The 23,309-nt window shown below is 48.7% G+C and overlaps 8 protein-coding genes across 8 annotated transcripts; 3 read left to right on the top strand and 5 right to left on the bottom strand.

Annotated features, from left to right (window-relative positions):
- Window positions 1–214: 214 nt before the first annotated feature.
- PEX2_090690 (High mobility group, superfamily) lies at window positions 215–1,242 on the top strand (the record flags this gene model as incomplete). Its single annotated transcript, XM_016746339.1, has 3 exons — window positions 215–700; window positions 762–1,064; window positions 1,126–1,242. The coding sequence occupies 3 exons, from the start codon at window positions 215–217 to the stop codon at window positions 1,240–1,242; spliced, it is 906 nt and encodes a 301-aa protein (XP_016597128.1).
- A 1,633-nt stretch (window positions 1,243–2,875) lies between these two features.
- On the top strand, window positions 2,876–8,665 carry PEX2_090680 (uncharacterized protein; the record flags this gene model as incomplete). The annotated part of the gene is made up of 4 exons (XM_016746338.1): window positions 2,876–3,763; window positions 3,816–7,071; window positions 7,130–7,245; window positions 7,307–8,665. The coding sequence occupies 4 exons, from the start codon at window positions 2,876–2,878 to the stop codon at window positions 8,663–8,665; spliced, it is 5,619 nt and encodes a 1,872-aa protein (XP_016597127.1).
- Window positions 8,666–9,411: 746 nt separating this feature from the next.
- On the top strand, window positions 9,412–9,789 carry PEX2_090670 (uncharacterized protein; the record flags this gene model as incomplete). Its single annotated transcript, XM_016746337.1, has 1 exon — window positions 9,412–9,789. One exon carries the CDS (start codon window positions 9,412–9,414, stop codon window positions 9,787–9,789), a length of 378 nt encoding a protein of 125 aa, XP_016597126.1.
- Window positions 9,790–10,173: 384 nt separating this feature from the next.
- On the bottom strand, window positions 10,174–12,528 carry PEX2_090660 (dynamin family protein; the record flags this gene model as incomplete). Its single annotated transcript, XM_016746336.1, has 4 exons — window positions 10,174–10,564; window positions 10,626–11,437; window positions 11,492–12,088; window positions 12,145–12,528. 4 exons carry the CDS (start codon window positions 12,526–12,528, stop codon window positions 10,174–10,176), a joined length of 2,184 nt encoding a protein of 727 aa, XP_016597125.1.
- Window positions 12,529–12,967: 439 nt separating this feature from the next.
- Window positions 12,968–15,094, bottom strand: PEX2_090650 (uncharacterized protein; the record flags this gene model as incomplete). Its single annotated transcript, XM_016746335.1, has 1 exon — window positions 12,968–15,094. The coding sequence occupies one exon, from the start codon at window positions 15,092–15,094 to the stop codon at window positions 12,968–12,970; it is 2,127 nt and encodes a 708-aa protein (XP_016597124.1).
- Window positions 15,095–15,523: 429 nt separating this feature from the next.
- On the bottom strand, window positions 15,524–16,336 carry PEX2_090640 (uncharacterized protein; the record flags this gene model as incomplete). Its single annotated transcript, XM_016746334.1, has 1 exon — window positions 15,524–16,336. The coding sequence occupies one exon, from the start codon at window positions 16,334–16,336 to the stop codon at window positions 15,524–15,526; it is 813 nt and encodes a 270-aa protein (XP_016597123.1).
- A 2,848-nt stretch (window positions 16,337–19,184) lies between these two features.
- PEX2_090630 (uncharacterized protein) lies at window positions 19,185–19,778 on the bottom strand (the record flags this gene model as incomplete). The annotated part of the gene is made up of 1 exon (XM_016746333.1): window positions 19,185–19,778. One exon carries the CDS (start codon window positions 19,776–19,778, stop codon window positions 19,185–19,187), a length of 594 nt encoding a protein of 197 aa, XP_016597122.1.
- Window positions 19,779–21,731: 1,953 nt separating this feature from the next.
- On the bottom strand, window positions 21,732–22,337 carry PEX2_090620 (uncharacterized protein; the record flags this gene model as incomplete). Its single annotated transcript, XM_016746332.1, has 1 exon — window positions 21,732–22,337. The coding sequence occupies one exon, from the start codon at window positions 22,335–22,337 to the stop codon at window positions 21,732–21,734; it is 606 nt and encodes a 201-aa protein (XP_016597121.1).
- Between the last annotated feature and the right edge of the window lie 972 nt (window positions 22,338–23,309).

The raw sequence follows: 23,309 nt of genomic DNA, 5'->3' as shown, positions 1-23,309 counted from the left end.
CCGTTGGAATGAAGAAACAGATTACATAAGGTCATGCGGAGCAGCTAGGCCCGATCCGGATAGGTACACCAAAGGAGGCGCGACTCCTGCTCCGCTTGCGTCAACAGCTCCTCTTATCGATTCTTAGCTTTTGAAGATTCAATTGCTGATTTGTCTCGTCCTTGTCTCTATTATTAAACCTCGCTCTAGCTAGTTCTTCGTCGACAGTTACTTCATGTCTTGGCAGTCGGCAGCTCGGGGGGGCTTCCTCCGCACCCTGCACCGCGGTGCTCTCCCTCCTCGCACCGGCGTGAGCGACTTGCAGAATCAGCTTAGTCGCGTCTGTTTAGCAGCTAGCTCAGGTCCGGCACGCCCTCAATTCCAATCACTGTCTCAATCGAGTTCGTTCGCGACTGCTTCTACCCCTCAAAAGGCGAGCAAGACACCCAAAGCGAATGGGTCTAAAAAGGCCGACCACAAACCGAAGAAGAGAGCCCTCAGCGAGGAAGAACAGGAAAAACAGAAGATAAAGGAACTCCGGGCTCACATCAAAGAGCTCAAGACGACTGCCCTGCTCAACCGGCCCAAGTTGCTGCCCACTTCTGCCTTCAGTCTTGGTTTTACTGAGAAGCTGCGCGAGATCAAAGGTCAATACCCGGCTAAGGAAGGATTCTTGATTGGCGTGGAGCATGCGAAATCCCTCGATCCTGAAAACAAGGAGGTATGTGCCCTTCAGCTTCTCCGTATACCTCAGAGGCGGCATACTAATACCCCAAATCCAGAGACTCGAAGCTCAAGCCAGGGCGAACGTAGCCGCTAACGCCGCTGCCTACGACGCGTGGGTCAAGACGCACACACCTCTCCAGATCAGGGATGCCAACAGTGCCCGCCTAACCCTTTCACGTATTGGCACCAAGAACTATCCTTCCATCAGAGATGACCGCTTGCCCAAAATACCCAACTCTGCCTACGTTCTATTCGTGAAGGACCGCCTCGATACCCATGTTTACCGGGGAAAGTCTGGCAGAGACACCTTCACAGCCATTTCCGAAGAATGGCCTAGCCTACCTCAATCGGAGAAAGATGTAAGGATCTTCGCAGAATCGATACATACATACCAAATTCAGGCGCTGACTATGAATCTAGCGCTACCACAGATTGCAAATCGAAGATCGTCAACGGTATGAGAGGGAGTATGAGAAAGTGTACGGAGTCCCAGCACCCAAGAGCGCTCGGTATAAAACACCGGAAGACTACAATTGAACGTGATATGTACCGGCGATTCCTATTGGTATGATGTTGACCTAGAAGCTTGTTCGTTACATGCTGTTCTCAATCCCCCGTATGGCCTGATTTACGTTCCCTTGTTGTATTGTACTTCGTCCTGTCAAACTTTCTCTTTGTATTGATTATTTTTGTTTGTTCGAGTGGAAGCGCTGCAATGTGATATCGTAGTGAACTCGTGGAGAGTTCACCATCTCCAAGCCAATTCAATCCCTTCCAAAAATGTCCGCATTAAATAAATGAGTCAGACGTACTCCGTAAAGGGACCATGAATTCTTTCTTTACGCCGCAGACTATCCACCAACCCCGCACTGGGCCCTTTTTTTTTTACTCCGACGCTCAAGTGGCGGTGTGCGAAGGATGTGTTGCGCTTGCAGGTGACCCTTTTAGTCTGGGATTTGCATAGAGTAAATTGGGCTCAAGGAGAATTTTGCAGTATGAACGAAGTACCCTATGCAGATTTTGTAAAACATATGTTGTTTATGGTCCAATGCCCAAGGGTGGAAATGCGAGCATGGCAGGCACACACGGAACCAAACGATGTGCAATAAACATCACGAAGTCCATGCATTTAGGCATGAAATTATCACTATATATAGTGTATAAATAGTCCTTTATATACTTCTATGCAATTGGACTTAAAATTGGTCATTGTACCACGGTACTACATAAGCTATATTCTCGCAATCCATGGACTTGCAGTTGGGAACCATGGAATTGGAGAACTATTATCGCGGGGTCTGTGCAACATTGGCTTGTTGACCTCTCGAGTATGCCATGCAGATTGTAGGAAAAAACCTACGCCTACATATTTTAGTATACATATATGTACAGAGTACTCCGTACATATTGTCAGTTTCAAGGAAATGCTCTTGCTCTGTACTCCGTACTTCGTACAGGTATGCACTTGGTGCTTATGTGTTCCCAGCCATCTACATATATATTTTTCATCTCCTAGGGGTGTTGTTATAAATGGATTTGTTTTTCGAGTTTGAATGACTCGAGCAACTTCTATGCCAGTATCAAACCACCCTCGACCACATTACCGCAATAACAACATCATACAAGTACATTGTACGGAGTACGGACGGAGTACGGAGTACATACAAAGTTAACTTGGCGGGCTAAATGGAATGATCTTCACCTCCACCGCCTGAACTTATCCCTGCCTCCAGAAGATCCCCTCCGAGTCTAACTTTTCCATATTTTTCTCCCTTGACTCCCTTGACTCGTTGAAATTTCTTGTGTTCAATTCGCAGCAGGTACAGTTCCACAGACTGTGTCACAGTGTCTTAATACGTCTACAAATCACTTATCAGCATCCAAAAACACCTGAAACTCGCGCCGGTCGTGCAGGGAGGCTATCTGACTTGAATTTGACTTGATATACTGCTTAATAGTGTCACAACAAGCGCTCGTGCAACCTTACCACACCTATATCCCACTCTCACAACTCCGCGCGGAAAAAACCACCGTCTGTTATCGATTGGGACAACATCCCCCACCAGGACTCGAATACAACCCACCCACCGATGCGTTCGCTATTCGACATCGCTGAGTTGCCACATCAGTGATCGGACCGGCCGTGAACTCGGCGCATGTAATTTTCGACATGGAAGCGATTGAGGGGTCTTATCGCGTATGCGCGGGGAAGACCAGCATCGCGCAGGATGTCGCATACTACACACGGAACACGGATATGGAGGAGAAATTGCTCGACGAGGTCTGGACCACTTTATCAACTAAGCTGGCGGGCTTTTGCCGGTCAGATAACTGGGTGCACCAAAAACGACATTTGGTCACCGGATTGAGTTCTCACTTTGCGACTCGCTTGCCAGAGCCACCGTCGTACGACCAGCCTCCGCCTTCCTACGACGATGTGATCCATGACCTCCCTCCCGAATATTCCGCACTGCCTCCACTCGCGCAGCGCAAATCAACTACTATTTCCCTTACGCCACAGACTCATCAAAAATCGCATAAACCGTCATCCTCGTTGCTGAAAGATCGCATGCTGGATGTTCGGATCGATTTTGAGAATCCTACCGGTGTTCGGGAACATAAAAAGAAAAAACCCGCGGGAGGAAAGAAAGCAGCGCCGCCTCCTTCTCCTTCTCCACCTCCGCCGCCCCCACCGGCAGGCGGAGCTGATGGAGGTGACGGCAATTCCAACGGCGATGCTGGGGCTGGCGGAGATTCAGGCGGCGCTGGAGGAGGCGATGGGGGAGATGGCGGCGACGATTGGAACGCATGGAATGTAAGCGGAAAGAAGGATAAGAAGAAGAAACTGGAAGAGGAAGAGGAAGAGAGAAAAGCCAAAGAAGAGGAAGAAAGAAAAGCCAAAGAAGAGGAAGAGAGACAAGCCAAGGAGGAGGAGGAACGAAAGGCCGTTGAAGCTTCTGCTGCCAAAGATCTTAGCTGGGCTGAGGATGACGGTGGGGGCGGGGGCGATGACTCGTGGGCTGCCTTCACCAATGTAGGAAAAAAGAAGAAAGGAAAGGTAAGACCATCCTTCTCCAATGTACAAGATGGGCGTCTAAGTAAAATTACAGGGCGAAATTGCACCCCCTGGGGGGTTCCAGGACATAAGTCTGGATAACGGAGCACCGCAATTGGACTTGAACTTCGATAGTCCGGCTCCCAAGACTGGCGGAACTGGCTTTAGCTTCGGAGGGTGGGGCAAGGACTGGAATACCGGTAGTAAGCTTGATCCTCTTGGAGATCCTCCTCCCAACGACACATCTAAAGACAACAACCCCTGGGGAGCACCCTCCAAGAAGACTGGCGACTTTGATTTTGACTTGGGATCCGCACCCGCCGAACCTAAGCAAGAAGATGACTGGGGAGGAGGGTGGGATGTGAGCAAAGACAAAAACGGGATGGAGCCCGTACCTGAGGCTCCTGCACCTCCACCTGCGCCTGCACCCAGGGTCGATTTCACACAGGAAGCCTGGTATCTAAATCTTTCCAAGAAAGAGCAGCGTAAAGCGAAGAAGGAGATGGAGAAGAAATACAAAGACGAGGACGAAGCTGCAGCAAAGCTGGCAGCAGAGCAGGAGGCATCAGCAAAGGAGGCAGCGGAGCAAGAAGCAGCTAAGGTTGCGGCGGAGGCTGAGGCTGAGGCAGCGGCAGTAGCTGCGGCTGTACCCGAACCGGTAGTTGAGGAGACTGATAAACCACCCGAGGCAGATACTGACTGGGGTTGGGGCGTTCCAGTGAAGACCAAAGACAAGAAGAAGAAAAAGAAGATTGACCTTTTAGCCGACCCGGAGCCTATTATCGATGAACCACCGGCGAAAGCAACAGAGCCAGTTGATGCTTTTTCTGCTTGGGGTGTTTCCTCAAAAGAGAAGAAGAAAAGCAAAGGCAAGGCCGAGCCAGTACCTGAGCTAGAACTCATTCCGGAACCTGAACCTGAACCCGAGCCAGAGCCAGAGCCAGAACCAGAGCCAGAACCAGAACCAGAACCAGAGCCCGAGCCCGAACCCGAACCAGAGCCGCCAAAGGTACCAGATGAGCCTCTGTACGCGAATTGGCGTGAGATATCGTCCAAAGAACGCAAGAAGCGAGAGAAGCTATTAGTGCGCAGGGGCCTTCCGATTCCCGGCAAGGATTTCGAGCTGCCGTCAGATCAGCCACCCGAAGAAGTGCCTGAACCGGTTGTCGAACCGGAGCCGGAACCAGCGCCTGAACCCGAACCAGAACCAGAACCAGAACCTGAGCCTGAGCCTGAGCCAGAGCCAGAGCCAGTACCAGAGCCCGAGCCTGAACCAGAGAGACCAGCCGAAGAGGAATCCTGGGGCATCTGGGGGCCAGCAAAGGACAAGAAAAAGAAGAAGAAGAGCAAGGATATCGAAGAACCTCCCCCACGCGCGCCGACACCTCCTTCTCAGGGCTTGACCCCAGAGCCGGAAGCTTTTTACGACAATACCGACGACATTTGGGCGGAACTAGCCCCTAAGACCTCCAAGGGTGCAAAGAAGACCCCGAAAGCCATCGAAGCCCCCAAAGAGGAAAAGCCTTCTAAAGGCTTCTGGTCAACACTGACTGGGGGCTCTACGAGCAAAAGTAAATCAACGAAGAAGGCGAAAGAAGAAGAACCCGAACCTATAGAAGAGGAAGACTTGCTTATTGATGTTGGCGACAAGCCCCCAGCGCCTGAACCGGAGCCTGAGCCTGAGCCTGAGCCAGAACCAGAACCAGAGCCAGAACCAGAGCCAGAGCCAGAACCAGAACCGGTCCCTGAACCCGAACCTGAGCCTCCTGTCCCCGAAAAGATATCTAAGTCTAAGACATCCAAGCTCAGTGTTGCCGAACGCATCAAGGCCTTGGAGCAGGCCAAGAAGGAGAAGGCAAAGGCAGAGAAAGCTAGCGCGAAGAGCAAATCCAAGGAAAACAAGGCCGAACCGGAACCCGCCCCAGAGCCAGAGCCAGCGCCAGCGCCAGAGCCTGAACCTTCTGTAGAGGAGCCCGCTCCAACGAAGAGCTCAAAATCCAAGTCTAAGAAAGCGGAAGGTCTTGATTTTGAAGAAAGGAAAGTCTCCAAGGACTCTATTCCCGGAAGCTTCCCGGACTTTGGAGATGATCCCGAGCCTGAACCTGAACCTGAACCTGAACCTGAACCCGAGCCAGAGCCAGAGCCTGAGCCCAAACTAGAGCCTGAGCCTGAGCCCGAACCTGAGCCGGAACCGGAGCCACCCGCCCCGGACCTTTCAAAAATGACGAAAAAGGAACTCAAGAAGTATAAAAAGGCCGAAGCGGAGAAAGCCGCAGCGGCAGCGGCAGCGGCAGCGGCTGCCAGGGAGCCAACTCCACCACCCCCAGAGCCAGAACCGGAGCCAATAGTTGAACCTGAGCCCGAGCCCGAGCCGGCACCAGAACCAGTGCCTGAGCCTGAACCCGAGCCTGAACCGGAACCGGAGCCACCCGCCCCGGATCTTTCAAAAATGACGAAAAAGGAACTCAAGAAGTATAAAAAGGCCGAAGCTGAGAAAGCCGCAGCGGCAGCGGCAGCGGCTGCCAGGGAGCCAACCCCACCACCTCCAGAGCCAGAACCAGAGCCAATAGTTGAACCTGAACCTGAACCTGAGCCTGAGCCTGAGCCTGAACCCGAGGCCGAACCAGACACAGAGCCCGTACCCGAGGAGCCAGAAGTGAAGGGCGAAGGTGCTCCCCCAATACCTCCACCCGAGCCTGCCGAAGAGCCTCCGAAACCCTCCAAGAAGGACCGAGCGCGAGCTGAACGGAATACGAACACCTCTTCATGGGGTGGCTTTTGGGGCGCCGCGCCGCCCCCAAAGAAGTCTAGTAAGAAGGAAAGCAAGGTCCAAGAGGATGCAGAACCTCCAAAGAAGTTGAAGAAGGAACCCAAGATCCAAGAGGAAGTGGAGCCTCCAAAGAAGTTGAAGAAGGAACCCAAAATCCCAGAGGAAGTAGAATCTCCCAAGAAAAAAGAGTCTACTCGAAAACCTCGAGCTAAAGAACACGAGCCAGAAGTGGAAAGGTCTTCTGCGTCTGACCGGGAGAAGCGGCGAGAACGAGAGGGGCGATCCTCCAAGAACCAACGTGGCGTGGCTTTGGCCAACATGGTACTGGGTACACCCCAGTCCAAAAGCAAATCAACTCGCAAACCTGCTTCCTCGTCCAAACCAATATCTAGGCGTCCGTCATTTGATATAGATGACAAACTGACTGATCCAGCACCTCCCGACGAGAAGCCTGAGGTTTCTGATAAAGCAGCCAAGTTGATGGGCATGGATGCTTCCAAGTCTCGACGTGAGCGACCGCGCACGGACAGGCGGAAGTCAGGTATGTACTTTCCCCTCACATCTGATTTATCCTCGCTGACTTCCCGCCTACGAAACAGTCCGGGATCCATATGCGATCGAGGATGATGACCTTGTTATGGTTGACATGGAGGATGCCGAGGGTCACTCACCTAGGGAGGGATCTAAGGGCTCAAGGCGCAAGTCAAAGAGACATGTATGTCGGGATGACCGCAATATTCTTTATGTCGTTTGTACTAACTTAGGATCTTTTATAGTCGCGCCCCAGGCCTGACGACGAGGACGATGCTGTCCTGGTCGATCCATATCAAGCACACCCCACCCCAGATGTCATGTCCGGACCCGACGATATGGCCTTTGTCGATGCGCCCCCAAGAGATCGTCGTCTGAAGCGCTCCAACACAGCCCCGCCGAAGAAACAAGAGTCCGGTGGATTCATGGGACTCTTCGACTCTCTAAGAAAAGGCACGCGCCCAGACCGCCCAGAACGCCCAGAGATGCCCGAAAGACGGAAATCTCGCTCATATCGCGACGATGACGGACGGTACCCGCCAGAAATGGATCGCGACGGGGCTCGCAGATCACGCCGCGAAGATCGCCGTCGAGGATCTGTCCGCCCAGATACCGATGCTGAAGGATTCGTGACTGACGCCGCCGGTGTAGCAGCAGGCGGCGAGATGGACGATGAAGCAGAAGCTCGACGCGCAGCACGCCATGCGCGACGTGGATCCCGCAAAGCACCTTCCGACTCTCGGGAAAGCGAAGCTCGGGAAGCAGAGGAGCGGCGCGCGAGGCGAAAAGAACGAGCACGCGAACAACGTGCTCGGGAAGAAGAAGAGGAAGAACGACTACGGGAAGAAGACCGGTTGCGAGAAGAAAAGCGGGCTCGACGAGCTGCGCGCGAAGAACGTCGTGCTCGAGAAGAGCAGGCAGCTCGTGAAGCCGAGGCTGAAGCCGCGGCTGAAGCTAGAGCGGCTGAAGCTAGGGCGGCTGAACGTCGCGAGCGTCGGCGAATGCGTGAAGAGGAGATGATGGCCGCGAGAGCGAGCCGACGTCGTGAACGTGAGCAACGGATTCCAGACGAGGTCTATCACGATGAACGTGAGGTGGATCGTCGCGGGGCTCGTAGCTCTCGCGCGTTTGAAGAACCGAACACTCGTCGTAGGAAGTCTAAGGTCGCTCCTGAGCCAATTCGGGAACCACTCATGACTGGTGGATTGAACCGTGGCGGGGGTCCGAAAGACAAGATTTCTTCATGGGTCTATTCGCAAAGCGATGAGCCTCCGGAGCCACCTCAAATCGTCCCCACTCTTATTGATCTCCCTCCTCTTGCGGCTGATGACGGAGGTAATGCCCATTCTCTTTCATCGGACGAGGAAGCCCGTCGCGCTCTTCGCCGTAAGGCCCGGCGCCGTGCTAAGTACGAGGAAGAGATGGAAGATGCTCGTTCTCGGCATCGTGGGTCTCGTCGCGAGGGTGTGAAGAGCAGTTCTGGAAGTGGCGATTATGAACGCGATCGTGGGATGAGGTCCCACCCAGGGAGTCGACAAGATGCTCCGCCGCTGAGTTCTGGGGCTAAGAAGCCCAGTTGGTTCCGCAAATTGACGAACTTGTAAACCAGAAATTCGGCATTCTCTATCCTCGTGTGGTGGCAATTTGCTCTATTTGTTTTTATATATCGGTTGCAGCGTTACTTTTGTTCTACTTTTTTTTGGGGGGTTATTTACGAGATCTGTGATGAAACACAAGACAGACCGGATTTGACGACATGTATGAAGCTCATATGATACTATGACCCAGCAATATACGCAATTTGGATTCTTTGTTATGCAGTCTTGTTATGTATTTTTGGTAGTCTATCCATGAATATCGCTGGTATCAATTTACAAATGACCTTAGACATCAATAGACAAATTATTCTGAGAGGTGAAGAGTGTCGCCTAATCCAGAAGTCGTCACCAATCGCCTGTTTGATATTCTTCTCTCTCTCTATCAGATGTGAAGTAAACCACGTCAATATCATTCATTTCTTCTATACTCTCATCTCCGAGAAACATGCGTTCTTTTCATTCTCACAAATGCCTCCTCCGAGCTGGATAAGTCTCAATATCCCCAGATCCCACCTCATCAAGGTACCAATAATCTTCTATATGCATCCCATACCTCGTTTCCAACTGTCTTACTTCACCAGGTCAATCTCCCCAAGTCTCAAGCTCGATCCATCATTCACACCCAAACCCATGAACCCTCCATTTCTCAACCTCGACGACAAAACCTACAAGGCCATCCAAACCCCGATACCTACCCACACTTCAAAACCATCACTTACTCAGTCGGCTGTCCCATTCCCCCCACACCCAGAATGTCCGAACCAAGTACCGTCTGCGACTTCCAAAAAGAGCGCTCCGACTTCCTCTCCTGGCTCGAAGATCAAGCCCGACTGATCAGACACCAACCGAAGTCAGAAACCATCACAGAAGTGAAAGTGAACATACGCGAAAATGCCGTTGAATACTTGGATCGACTTACTCAAACTGCGATTGTCATGGCATGTGAGGCGAAGGATCATATCTGCGTCACGGCAAAGCCGCCCCAGTTCTACGAGGTCGAGGTTCCGAAAATGTGCAGTGCGCTGCAGCTGAGACTACCACAACTGGCTTCGAGGCTCGCTATCAATTCAAAATGCGACATGTGTGTCCATTTCATTATCATGAACATTCTGGCGGAGCCTGGGTTCTAGGCTGCTTAATTGGAGGTATGAATTGTTGTGAAATGCCAATAGAAATTATTTTATCCTAACTGTGCCTTGTAGATATGAGCTTCAAAGATCATGCTTGTTACACGTAGATCTAGCCAAACGTATGTCGGGTATGATATTTAGTAGAAATAAGAGTTGTTGTGTCGGGTCCGTTTGGTATTTTTTTTCGTAGCACTGTTCGGAGTGCTTCTGAGAGTCATTTTGGGAGCCTTTCTCAGAAGGTCTTTTCAGATGATCTTTTTAGATGGTCTTTTTCCATATATGACCAGCGACATTTTCATACCATCGAAATACTCTCTTAACAAAAGACCTTCGTGATACTTGAACATAATTCATATTCTGGACTATCCTATCAATGAACCTCAATTATCGCAGTAGAACTGCCTTTCCAGCCTCCAGGTCATCAATCTCTTTTTGAAGCTGCAGCCGTCTGCGCTTCGACGCCCTCCCTTCTCCAACGATCTCCTCCAGTCTCTCATTGGATAAATCATTGACCCACGACGGTGAGAACAGCTTCATAGGGGCCTCGGGTCCAGTGACTAGGTAATGATCTGATGCTTGCATGCACACATTGTCAACGAACCTCTTGCGAGCTACCTTGTAATACGAATCGAGGATGTCTTGGATGTCTTGGACCGTATGATCAACATTGCTCATGTGATGTTGGTGTGCAAGGTCACTCAGTCGGACGACCTCTCCGTGTTTACAATCCTTGAAAGACTTTTTGGCCATAGTCGAATGCAATCGCTTTTGTCGACTGCAAGAGGTTAGCAACCAGCCAAAACCATAACACATTCAGAGAAATCCAGCTAACTGACCATTTTTCCAGATTGTCATTGAAGTAGTGGTTGAAGGTAATTGGAGTCCCTTCGCGTTCAATTCTCAACAGAAAGTCGACCGTTGAGATGGCCTGCTGGTATTTTTCGATAAGGTCGTCCATTAGGAGGGACATGATACTCGAGGAAATCTGCAGATCTTTGGACACAACTTCGAGTGCTTTGCGTATAAAGGCATGAACGACGCTAATGATGTCGCTTATGTAGCCCCGCGCAAGAATCGACCATTTGACCGACTGTTTCTTCATGAGGGTAGACAGTAACGTATGGTTGAATGTACCAATTTCAAAGCCCCGAGAGCTAGAGTAGACACCCTCAATCCAAGGAAGAATACCCCCTTTGATAGAGGGTTCCACGGGCTCAGAAACATGCAGGATCTCTCCGAGGTCCTCTACCGAGGTGTCTCGAGTCGGGTCCCAGCTTTTCCGGCTCTGCATGACATTTTGGGATTCAGTATCGGCTGCATCGTTGCGCCTTTCTTGACGATCATCAACGCTGTCGTCTGTCTCCTCCGGTTTCGAGCGGAAAGTGTAGGTGTGACCATAATGCGCGAGGTTATGCGAAAACACGTCATTTCTGAGTGAGACTAGTGTCGCTAGTCGTAGGTCCTTGTCTTCATCGAACATGTCATTGACTCCGTAATTTGTGGCCAGCGCTTGCTGTGTGATTTCTTGAAAACCCGACACAACATCTAGAAGAATCCGCCTCTGCTGCTCTGCTGTTTCTCGCTGAACTCCCAGAGATTGCAAAAGACTTTTCGAGTCTTTCAGCCTTTTGATCACTTCGGAGCGCACCTTAATAGCAAAGCATTAGCAGCCTTATTCACATCAATAGAGACTCATGCATACCGATGGGAACTCGCGGCGGACGTTGGATGTCAGGAGCTCTTGCAGTCGAACCATCAGTGCGGAAATCCCGTAATTTTCGGGCGGAACGCGATTCCAGGGTGTATTTTGGTGAAATAGCCTTTCTTCAGCATCTCGATCCACATCACCAGCCTGAAGTTGCTGTTGGCCGAGATTTCGAACCAGGATCCAGCCCAGCTGCCCGTTCAAATTCCCATCATGGATGAGCCGGATCACGTTTTGTTCGGCTCCTTTGTCAACGAGATCCGGCTTGGTGAGAATTCGTAAGGTTCTTCCTCCTTCCGGGTCGATCTCACTAGCCATCTCAATAATCTCCTGTGTAGCGATGTCTACGTTTGCTGGAACCACAGCTAACATAATAGATCGTTGGTTTTGCATGTAGCGAAGGACCATATTCCTAACCAGCGCAATGTCGTTCTTCGTTGTTCGATCTAGCGTTGTATTCTTGAAGATTCCAGGCACGTCGATGACACTGAGGTGATTCTCATTCGGACCACGAATCTCCAGTTGTAAGACGCTGTTGGAAAAGGTCGGCCTTTGGTCCCCATGAGATGAAGAAAGGTTCATAACCTCGTGGACCTTGCAAGCCAGAGTTAGCGCAAAATGCCAAAACACATTTCATATAAGCATAATACCTCTTTCATCGTATGACCGAAATCCTGAGAGTTCAGTGACTGAAGAGCGGAGGCCTTCCAGCCCCGCAGCTTCTGGTCCTCCTCTGGAGTTGCATCAGATGAAGGTATTATAGACGCAGATATCTCCCGTTCAACCAAGTTACTGTCACGACGGAAGATGATTTGGGTCGCAAATCTCGTGCACAGCCCACTGTCTCGAGGGAAGTTTAATTTGGTCAGGCCCTCGAGGACCGAGCTCTTACCGCTGGATTGATCGCCAACAACAACGAGCTGGGGAAGACTGATATACTCCCCCACGTTGCAGGCGAAAAGTTTGTCAATCTTCTCAAGTAATACTGGATCAGCCAACTCGAAACTTCGGCTGTGGGATTCTGTAATCGTCATGGTTTTGGGTGTAGCTGACTGAAACTTTAGGATGTATGAGAGATGTGAGAAAGATGTGCACTGGAATTGCAGTGGAAGTAGGTAGATAAACGAGCAAAGAACAGGGACTGAGGGGATGAAAAGGTCACAAGGTGGAAGGGTAAGAGGAGGGGAACAGGGGAGGATAGAAGAAGAGCAGTGAAAAAGGCAAAGGCAAAGGGAAAGGTCAGGATGGGAAGGAACCCAAAAATGAAAGAACATCCACCACAGCTTTTGCAGTCTTTCTCTTACTTGAGCATTAAACGTATACTATGGAGTACGGAGTATCCATTCATTAATATGCGTTCAAAAATTTTTCATTTTGATTATCTTTATAATTCAAAACGGTAATTTATGTTGAAGGCTATGAATTTCTTTGATTCCATTTGAGACCCGGACTGAACTCCATAGAACCACTGACTCATTCGACCTGGAAAGTATCTTCGTCCCATCCATACAACGCCCTTAAACGCCGGGCCATCATAAGAATGTGATATCCTTCAATCTTTGATTGGTGCGGTCGGTGCACCGTGAACGACTTCTTCGCCGTCATGCTATCTGGGGGATAGAATGTGTATACAGACCCGTATTTTGGGGATATGGAGAATCCCAATTTCGCCATCGCTTCGGCGAAAGCCGCCCAGGCCACTGGGCCACGCGATTGGGATTTGGAAAACAACCTTGAGAAGATCTCCGCTGTTGACTCGTCTATCTTGAAGGTCGGTAGCGAAGGTGGCTCCTGCGGATGAGACAGCTCTGCGGGTGTAACGATCTCGTAGATAGATGAATGTGAGGGACGTGTCTTTTCTTTTTGTTTCCGCTGTTCGACCCGGATCGCTGTCGACTCCGGTGTCGTTGTTGGTGCAAATGGCAATTCAGCCTTCAATCCCTGCGCCAATTTCACTTTGGCTTCATCACATTGAGTTTGAACACCAGATAGGCAGTCCGCGAGCATATCTTGGTACAAAAACCCCATTTTTGTGCCGGACTTTTCGATGGTGAATTCATCTAGCTTTTTCAGAGCTCCACGGGCCACTCCCGGCTCTAGGAGGTTGTCGATGGGAACAACGAAATCGAGCAAGTCAAGTTGATCCTTGACCTGGTTCAGCTCAGATTCCAGCTCCAGTGATTTAGAGGGAAACATTTGCCCTTTGTTGTTGGAAAAGGAAGGAATGGGAATCACAGAAGACAAGTCCTGGATGAATCCAATAATTATAGCTAGGTCGCCCAATGAGTCGGCCTCTCTTTCCTCCAGCTTTTCCCGCTCCCGAGGATGGGTTTCGTGGAGCTCGCTGAGCTTTTTGATCCAGGTTGTGGCAGTGGAAACAGTAAGCTTTGGCTGGCAGAGACGCAACATATAATGAAGCTGTGGGTCAGATACGGTAAGGTCTTCCGGTTTGCCTTTTACGGCAACGCGCGGATTCCTGGCGCTGTCATACATGTTGGAAGTGCGCTTGAACCACTTAGATCCCGTTGCACTCTGAACATGGCGCTTGAAAAGAGTTTGCGCACGAGTGAATTCCAGTTGACATACGTTGGAGATCTCCTGAAGAAGAATAGCTCGACAGGCTTTATCCTCGGCCGATTTCTCAAGCAGCTCGAGGAGACTAGCAATGTATTTCCAGATGGCAGCCCCTTGGATTGAACTGTGGATAGCCTCCAAAACAGCAGCACTGATATATTTATCGGTGTGAACGGGCAAGCGGCGTCCTTTTTCGTCTGGAACAAGTTCTGGACGGCTGAAGAACCAAATATTCACAGCGTGAGCAAGCACAATTGGCTCAGTGGAGAGCAAAACGAGGTACTCTTCAAGTGTGTCTTGGTGATCACGAGCACTAGTGACCAGGTCGGAAAGTGTAAGCTTCTTCCGAGGGGCCCGGATATTTAGCTTTGACAGAGCTGTTGCCGCCTCGTCTTCAGTGGTCTTCTTCTTTGTTGGAGCTTTTTGGGCTCGAGTTTGCGAGCCTTGCTCCAGAATATCGTCAATGAGAATATTGAGCATTTGCAAGGTGTAGGTCTGCCTTTGGACAATAAACTCTCCAATCGACTGAGGAATACAGACTCGAGCGCGGATAGCTGGTTCAAAAACAGCTAAGGCTTCTTTCGCCATGAGTTGGAAAGACGTGGCATACATGTCGCCTTGGAACATAGTGTAACAGTTTTTAAAGGGATTGGTGTGTTTGAGTCCCCGTGTGCGCACTGATTCCTCGATCATAGCGTGATCTCCGGGACCGCCATTGGAGCCTTCACAGTACTGTTGAAATAGAGATGTGGAAGTTCGATGTTTGAGGAGGTCTAAAAGGAAGTCTGGGCCGGATGTGAGGTCGCGCAAATTCAGCTCTGGTATGATTTTGTACACATCACCCAGAGATCGATCCAAGGGGTGTTTCAACACAGCACCATCTGCAGCTCCAGTTTTGAAACATTTTGCTCGTTGACTGGGGCTAAACGACTGCCAGCTGGTTTCGACCACGGCGGCATGCTTTCGGTATTTTCGAGCAAGGTCGCCATGGAGCTCTTTCAATAGGATTGCATTCTCGTTGTCCATATTTAGAGTGGAAATCGAGGTTAAACACGATGAGATATTGCGGACTGTGAGAACAGGGAAAAGGAAAAGAGTGAAGGTTGTTGTCGTCTTAAAAGTGACGGGACAAACGTAGATCAAACGCAGATCCTAGACACCTGAGGCCAATATTGGATCACACTAACCCTATTAGGACTAGCGCGGTTCTATACACTCCAGGTACAAACAGGAATTTATAAATAAACCAGACACAATAAAGTGAAAGATATCTGATCTGGAAGTAAAATGGGAAACAAAGAGGGAAAAGTAAAAGATATTCACTTGAAACAGGAACTAACAGCTAGAACTGCATGACTAACTATCAATTATTCAATCAACCCCTTGACAATATCTCAGGAATGTAATTCCCTCCACACAGGTTCGGTTTTGAACAAGAATCCGATGGATCCCTCATTACCTGCAACCAGTTGCTCTGTTACTCAAACACTGATCCACGAGAGTTCCCTGCAACTTGACACCATAGACCTCACAACTGACATTACTAGTGCCACACGCGTTAATGCAGTAGTTCGCAGCATTTGTGAGATTTTCAATCTGGAAAGTGGCATTCGCACTCCAACTGATGCAGCAGCCGTATTTACAGATACTCCGGGGGCTGCCCGACTTCCACGTAGCATTACCTCGGACATTCTCAAGGAGACTTCGGCAAGAGTTCTTGACAGCGAGGTGGGCAGATGAACAAACTTCTCTGACCCAGCGTTTGCTTTGGGGGCTTGTCTTCGATTTGAGACCTTGGAAGGCTTCAGCCAAGAATTTTGAGCTGGAGGTACTGGCGTAAAGCTCGGCCAGGGTGGAATCGACTTTGCCGCTGTCCTGATCTGTGATAGCGTCGAGGAGTGACTCCTGCATCTCCACAGACGAAGCATTGAGATACTCGCCGTGACCATTCATCGCGAAGGCACTGTACAAGTAGACAATGTCTCCCCACTGGCCTTGCTTCGCGGCTTCTTGTGTAAGGCCAGCGAGGGTAGTGAGCGTCTCGAGATTGTCCAAAGTGTGGATTCCGAGGTCGTTCTGGATGTGTGGAAGTTTATCCGCAGCAAACCCAGTAACGTTGAGCCATACCGTTCCCTCGGAAGAGTTCTCGGTAGCCACGTTGCCGTAGGCTAGAGCTGTGACGCTGTCTTCATAGCTGAGCTGCTGGCATTGTGCGGTGGTGGCTAGCACAGCCAGCGCCCAGGCACCGATGGATTGTCCCTTGAACATCGTGTTGCGAGAATGAGAAGGAAATCGAATAGCGAAGAAGGATTGCACAGTCAGAATTGTTTAGCTGATCAAGGAAAGGTTGTTCTCGTGTTCTTTTTCCAGTGCTCTGTACGGGTGTACATGGGGCCTTTTATATTTGGCCTTGCTCCCGTGTCGTCCGTTTCTATCAGTCTCGATACGAGGTGATATGTAGATATAGACGCTTTCCCGTTGAGGTTATGCTGATTCGCTGTCACGGACATGTTTTCTCCATAGAAAATGTTACTGTGATCCGAAGCTGTCAGACTTAGAAGAATCGGGCATTATGCAGCGCCCTTAGTGCCGGAAGTCTACTTTGTTCCCGGCTAGCGTGACTTGGCGCAATTCAGGTCACCCCCGAGAATACCCAGAATGCGTCCTAGGCTTTATAATTGCTGTCCTGCTTAACCACCGGAATATGCATCATCAAGGTACGTTACGCAGTATCGACAAGTATCGACAGTGTGTGTTTGATAACATCGAGAAAGTTTGGCAGGCCGGTCGGTCGAGAGATTGCGATCATTCAGCCCCCAAGAGTACATAGTGAGAGCCACCGGAGAGAGCCATCCTCAAAATGGAAGTCTCCAGTCAGCCGAAGGACCCTTACTTAGCTCAACCTGGAAAGGATTTCAATAAGCTTACGGAGTACATGTACTCCGTACGGAGTAAGCAGGTACAAGGCACCATATTAGGCAGCAGCGTTTTTCATAGCCAAATAATGCTTAGCTGCTTCCAAGAATTTCTTGGCGGGGCTTCTTTTGGTCAACGGCAGTGGAAATTATTATTGCCCAGCATAAACAAGTCCCTTAATGAAGATTGGGGGCGGATTCTGAACCCCACTAGCTTGAATAAGAAGCTGACACGGATGGTGGAATTGAGTGTCAGATTAAATTCTTCCTCTGAACCCGTTGGATATTACCTGCTAGATCCTCAAAGAAAGCAGTGAATCTCATTTATAATTCCAAGTGTAGAGGAAGAGAAAAGAGGAAACGAAAGGGATTGATTGGAGTGTTTTTGGTGTAAACAATGCAAACATCTCGGAATGGACTGACAAAATCCTGCAGAACCCCTGATCGCCCCCATGTTACATCGACTACAACAGAAGATGTGAAAAAGTGAGATTATGACCGACGAGAGCTCCACTATCTATCTTAGTACGGAATGGACTGGAGTTGATTATCTGTGAACATCATGAGATACTCTTAAGCCTTGGGTATCCAGAACTTGCCTATTCTCCCCTGGCCTCCATATGATAAAGCACAGGTTCAACCAATCGCCCATCTTAGCCCATCTCTGTCTTGCCCCCCATTATCTTGCTCTAATTTCCTTAGCATGAGAGCCCTTGCAAATTGAATGCCCACCTGCTTACCTTTCAAGACCCCCATGTGCCCCTAGTTTCTTCACTGCAGGGTTCCTTATCTAGTTAAGCTGACTCGTGGAGAAAGTTTTCTCTCCAATTAGCATTCGGAATGCATCCTACTTTGAGTCAGATCGTATTTGCAAGTTCACCCTCGCGGGTCTTGAACATTCTGATCAGCCCAGGAGGAGATGGAAATCTGCTAAGCCAACTCAATGATATTTCCCTTTCCACGACCATACACAAAGAGTTCACATTTTCTTCCTTCGCTCTCATTTCTAGCCAGCTGTTGGTTTCTAGCTTAGTATGTTTCTGCTCTGGATTGAAGTGAGATTAACTGATTCTAACCGATTCTTGACAAGGTTCGTTATCTTCTTGGCCATGTAGTAGCGACATCTTTGATCCTTGAGATTTCTCGGACAGATAGGGCTTTGTCGGATCAAGAAAGGGAGCACAACAAACGGCCTCTGGCCTTCCGGTCCATTTACAAGGCCATACATCGCATATGTGCCACACAAAGTCTTTACACCTTCTCTCGTGCGCTTGTGATGGGTCTTGTCTACCAGGTTACTCATTATGCGATCAGAGCTTGCCTGGAAATTTCACTTTTCAGACATGAATTGCTGACACCATTTGCATATGCTTGTTCCTCTGTTCTCTTATGCAAACTTCATTTAATCTGGACTTGTGCTACTATCTCAACACATCGACATCGGCTCTTTGCTTTGACAGAAGATGCAAACCAAAGACAATGGATCCACCTAGCAGCCCCCAGTTTCACATATGGGATATGCCAAGCCTTGATGCACGAGGCTCAAAGTCTAGTAAAAGGGTCAATGATTTCTCCCATAGAGGAAATGCCAATCTCTACAAACAGGCGCGCCGGTGCCGAGATTTTTGCGGTGGTCATCATGCTTGCATTCCGTTTCTTCGGGCTACTGCCAGCGTCTATTACTCTCATATTGACGGAAGCAAGCCTTTTACCAGGAAAATTGGAAACAATCATCCCTTCTGCGACAAAGAAACGTGGATCGACAATTGCAGAGCTGCGTGGAGGAGGCAGAATCCCTCCGGGACTTGCTGCATTTGGAAGTTCATTGAAGGGCTTCGGAGTGCCTCAATTTTTGTGGCTGATTGAACTTCATCTGAAAAAGTGTTTTGTCCAGATAGCAATTGAGTTGCTCACTCTGCCAATTATTATTCTCAGCATTCTTTAATTTGGACCATGACAATCAATGTTGAATATTTCACCTGAACCCTAGAGCCACAGTGGAACCACAGTCATACGATAGTAATCCGGATCTACGGATATCCCAATATGTACCTATCTACTCCCTACATTCTACTTTCCTACATTAATTATACATTTTTGTGAAAAAAAAAAACTTTCTATTGCCTGATCCTATATTGTTCAAAAATTACTGTTAGCCCCAAAGTAGCCACTCGTCCGGATCGCCACTACTACATATCCATTCAGTCGTGAATATCCGAATGTCCACGGGTCTTCCCGCCCATCTGGCCCCACTGTGCTGAAATAGGGTTAGCATCCTCGACCGAGGCATCAGGGGTGGCAGTCGCTGGAAGGGGGAAAACGTCCGTGCTCATCAGTTCGGGTGAGTCTTCAGGAGTAGGGGAGGCTACAGGGAAGGGTGGGGTAACCATGCCATAGGAGCTGTCTGAGCTCCATGACTGTGGGCTCTCCGGCTGTGGAGGAGGCTTGTCAAATGGCGTAGTGCGCTCTGGGTGGAAGAGGTTAGTAACAGCACCGGCGAGCTTCTCAATCTCAGCGACAGTTGGGGACTGGTATTCCGGTTCCTTGGGCTTAGGAGCAGCCTTGGCTTTGAGGACCGTGCTAGTGCTGGTGCTGTTTGTCCTGGAGACGAGTTTGCTCTGGGTTAGCTTTCGAACGGGGCCAGGGATAGGACTCTCACGTTGTGATACTCGACCATCGTCGTAGTGGCGGATCGAACGACGCTCGCCACCAACCGAGCGTTCAGTGGTAAAGCCGTTGTTGGGTGTTTCACTAGGAGCTTTTCCAGATCGGTTAGATTGCTTGCGTTCGGGCATGTCGGCGGTTGATAAGACCTATGTATCTATAGCGAGAATGGTTAATTTGTATGTCCTGGATGGACTGTAGGAATGGAATGAGCAAATGGAATATTCCTAAAAAGCAACAGAAATGGGGACCCTTATATAGTTCAGCTGATAGTGTCCTTGAATGAGATGTGAACAAAGTCTTTGTCCTTTGTTTATTGCAGTGGCTTTGTTTCAATTCTTTGTACTTAGTTTCGCGCTTTCAATCTTGTTATATGCATACAATAACAAAGCGTTGGATTTATTTCTTTACTTTAAAATCTCAAAACAAAAGGGGAGACAAATGAAAGGCCTTGTTGCTAATCAAGTCAAAGAAAGCATCCATACATTTCATCTCACTGCTTGAATGCCTATCTATATCCACCCCCACAGCCTTAGCCAAAGGGGAAAAAACAGGAAGATCTTCATCTCCCCTATTAGCCACTTTTACGTCCTGGTGCTACTACTAGAGAACCAAGATGTCTTCCACACGAACCGTATTTCTCCGTAACGGCCTTCCTACCATCGATAAGTATGGCCTTTTCCGAGGCACTCTGTGGTTTACAGCGAGATTCTCAAACAAGGACCGTCAATGTTCTGACAACGAGTTGATGAATCTTGTCATTCAGCGTCTTCAGATTGGAGAGTTCACAGTCGACTCCGGGCCTATACACCAGGGGAGGGGATTCTGCATATCATTTCCGGTCTCCATTTATGGTGCTAGTTGTAACGAGTGCCTTGACATCGTTATAAGGCTTGCGGAGTGCTATAGGAAGGATATCATGTCTGGGGATATTTCTATAGACCGGGACTTTCTTTTCAGAAGTAGGGCTTTCATCGAATAAAGGGATTCCTCGCAACAAATCATCTAATTATGTAGCATTCTCAGACTTGGCTATCTCTCATAGCATCCACAATAAGCCCATCTATCAGTATGCTTGCCATAGGAGGGCGAGGAGGGTTCAGAAAACAAGGCAAGACGCGCGGAAAGGGTGTGCGTTGACGGGAAAGGGCTGAACTCCAATGTAGAAAGGTGCGCCCGACACAAGAAGGGTGTAAGAAAGATGATGAATTCAATTTTGATACCACCAAGTACTAAAAATCGAGACTCTCAGCGTAGCAGCGAGAAGTGACGTCTCAAATATGATATGTGAGTGAACCTTCTGATTGGTTGTGTCAGTTGCGCTTGTTTACTTTGCTGCTTTTGTCGAAAGCTATGTTACAATACATGACTGGGAACCCGAGTATTCAACACCTCGGAAAATACATGGACCGCTATGATAGTGGGCCCCATACAAATTGCATATTAAGCTTAGTCAGTTATGCCCCAGCAAATTGTCAAATAGGGGATTCTTGTCATTTTAGTTAGTTAGAGTCATACACATCTGTCATTTTGACAATACATTGCAGTACCGGTGATTTCCGACAGCTTTGTTTAATTTTTTTCTTTTTTCTACACGGTGAACAGTGGCAGAACATCGGGTACTCAGGTGATCTACGGAACCCTGAGAACTCTAATCTCCCAAGATCCTCCAGAGAGGTTTTTGACCTGAACTGAGTCGTGTAGGAGGTTAGACAAATCCCTTAATCTTATGTAATGATATGGGCTCCTGTAACATTTTTATCAGGGGCTCTGACGCCCTTTGTAAAAGTTAATAATGCCATTGATAGGGTCTTCGGGTGTGGCTATATATATTCCGTAAGCAGACCAAGACTGGTGTGATCAACTCAAGTTTATCTACGCATTTGGTCTACTCGGAACCTAAAGGCACTTGAAGGGCTACGTGGAAATAGCATATTTTTACGAAGTAAAATATGACATATGAAACTGTATTGTGGTCTATATATAACTTTGAGAGTAAAGGGATGGATGTCTGGATGGAAAGAAATAGAATTGGAAACATATGATCATTTTCGCACATGCAAATGCTCACCGCATCTTACAATCTACTGAGAGCTAACGAGTCTCGCAGTACCTCTGAGGGTGACATGGAACTCTCTAATCTGATCCGCAGGCGTCTCAATAATGTGTCGCCAGAGGGTCCAGATATCCTGGCCATCAGAGACAGCATCCGGGCCCTCTTGCTCAATCTCAAACTCCCTGATTGATTCGTCAAGAGTGGACCCAAAGAATTGGACCAACGCAAGATCAACAGGTGCAGGAGGGATCTCAGAGGAAAACTGAGTGAATCCGAATGTCTTCACTTGCGCCTGGACTTTCTTCCACTGGGGTCTCCACTTTTCGAAAGTCGCCGTCCATTCGCGATCGGTGCCTGCATCAGCAAGTGTAGCGCACATGGTCCAGAGAAAATGAGAGACGTCGATCCAGCCATCAGACCTACCCGACGCAATTAGGCACTTATCTTCTTCGCGGCGGACTGTGAACCGAAATAAGCGGCGAGATTCATGGTTTGGTCCTAGTGCTATCGATAGCGGCGCAAAGTCAAAAGCATTCAAAGTGCGTTCTGAACCAGAGTCCTCGTCGTCTGCATCCCAGCTTTCGTCAGTATCAAGAGGGATGTTCAGCTCTTGGTACTTAGATGGGTTAGGCATGATTGAATTTTGTAATCGCTTGAATGTATAGATAATTGAAATACACTAGTAGTGTCTTGATCTGCAGTAATAAGTAAGGTGGGAACATGGGTTATATAGTTGAAGGCCTGGTCATGCAATTATAATTGAGTACAAAGATATTCTTTGTCCTCTTCTGACTTTTGTTCTGTATTAAAGCACGGCCTCGAGAGACTAAAATACAATGTAATTCACCAAAATGGGCCTTTCTTTGTTTATTGCTAGCCAATCACTTTGTTTTCAAAATAGAATCAAAGGGAGGTGACAGAAACCTTGGAAAACAAAGGAGGATCCTTTTCTCAAGCCTGGGTTACAAGGGTCAATGATGGAAGATTGTGAGGCGAGCATCCACACCTTTTGACTGGCAGCGACGATAGCGCGAGGAATGAAAAAATCGTATTCTCGCATATCGTGAAAGGTGTGTCATAAACAGCTTGTAGAATATGTACCTACTTAGGTATGGTATCTTGCTTAATTAGTCAATTTTACTAATAATTTGGAGCAGTTTTCATCCTTCTGCCGGTCTCAATTCAGACCTGCCGTATAGTGCAAAAAGCTTCATTGTGCTAATACAATAGAACTATAGAGCGACCTTGAGCGCTATACGCCGTCGTAGAAATTCCCTTATATTCAAGGAAAGTAAAGCAAAAAAGCCAGTTTGATTTGTAGGACATGGTTTCATCAAAGTAAAGTACAAAAACTTGAATAAAAGCCGAAGCCAACGTATAGCTAAGACTTGATATAAAATAGATGCCTGATAATTCTAGTCATTAGAGACTTGTTGTAGCTGTAGCTATGTCTCAAGTTTGACAGCAGAAGTAACCCAAGGCACGACGGTTAGACTTCCGAGTTTCGAGGTCCCGTAGGCTCTAGACATCTACACTTTGATGTCTGTCTGAACCGAAGTGCTGGAAGCTCGTCATAATTATACGGGCTTTGGTGAATATTTTCGTC

This window comes from Penicillium expansum, assembly GCF_000769745.1.
Source record: "Penicillium expansum strain MD-8 chromosome Unknown contig309, whole genome shotgun sequence".
NCBI classification, from domain to species: Eukaryota; Fungi; Ascomycota; class Eurotiomycetes; order Eurotiales; family Aspergillaceae; genus Penicillium; species Penicillium expansum.
Note: the sequence above shows the minus strand (reverse complement) of the source record. Positions and strands in the feature narration are given on the sequence as shown.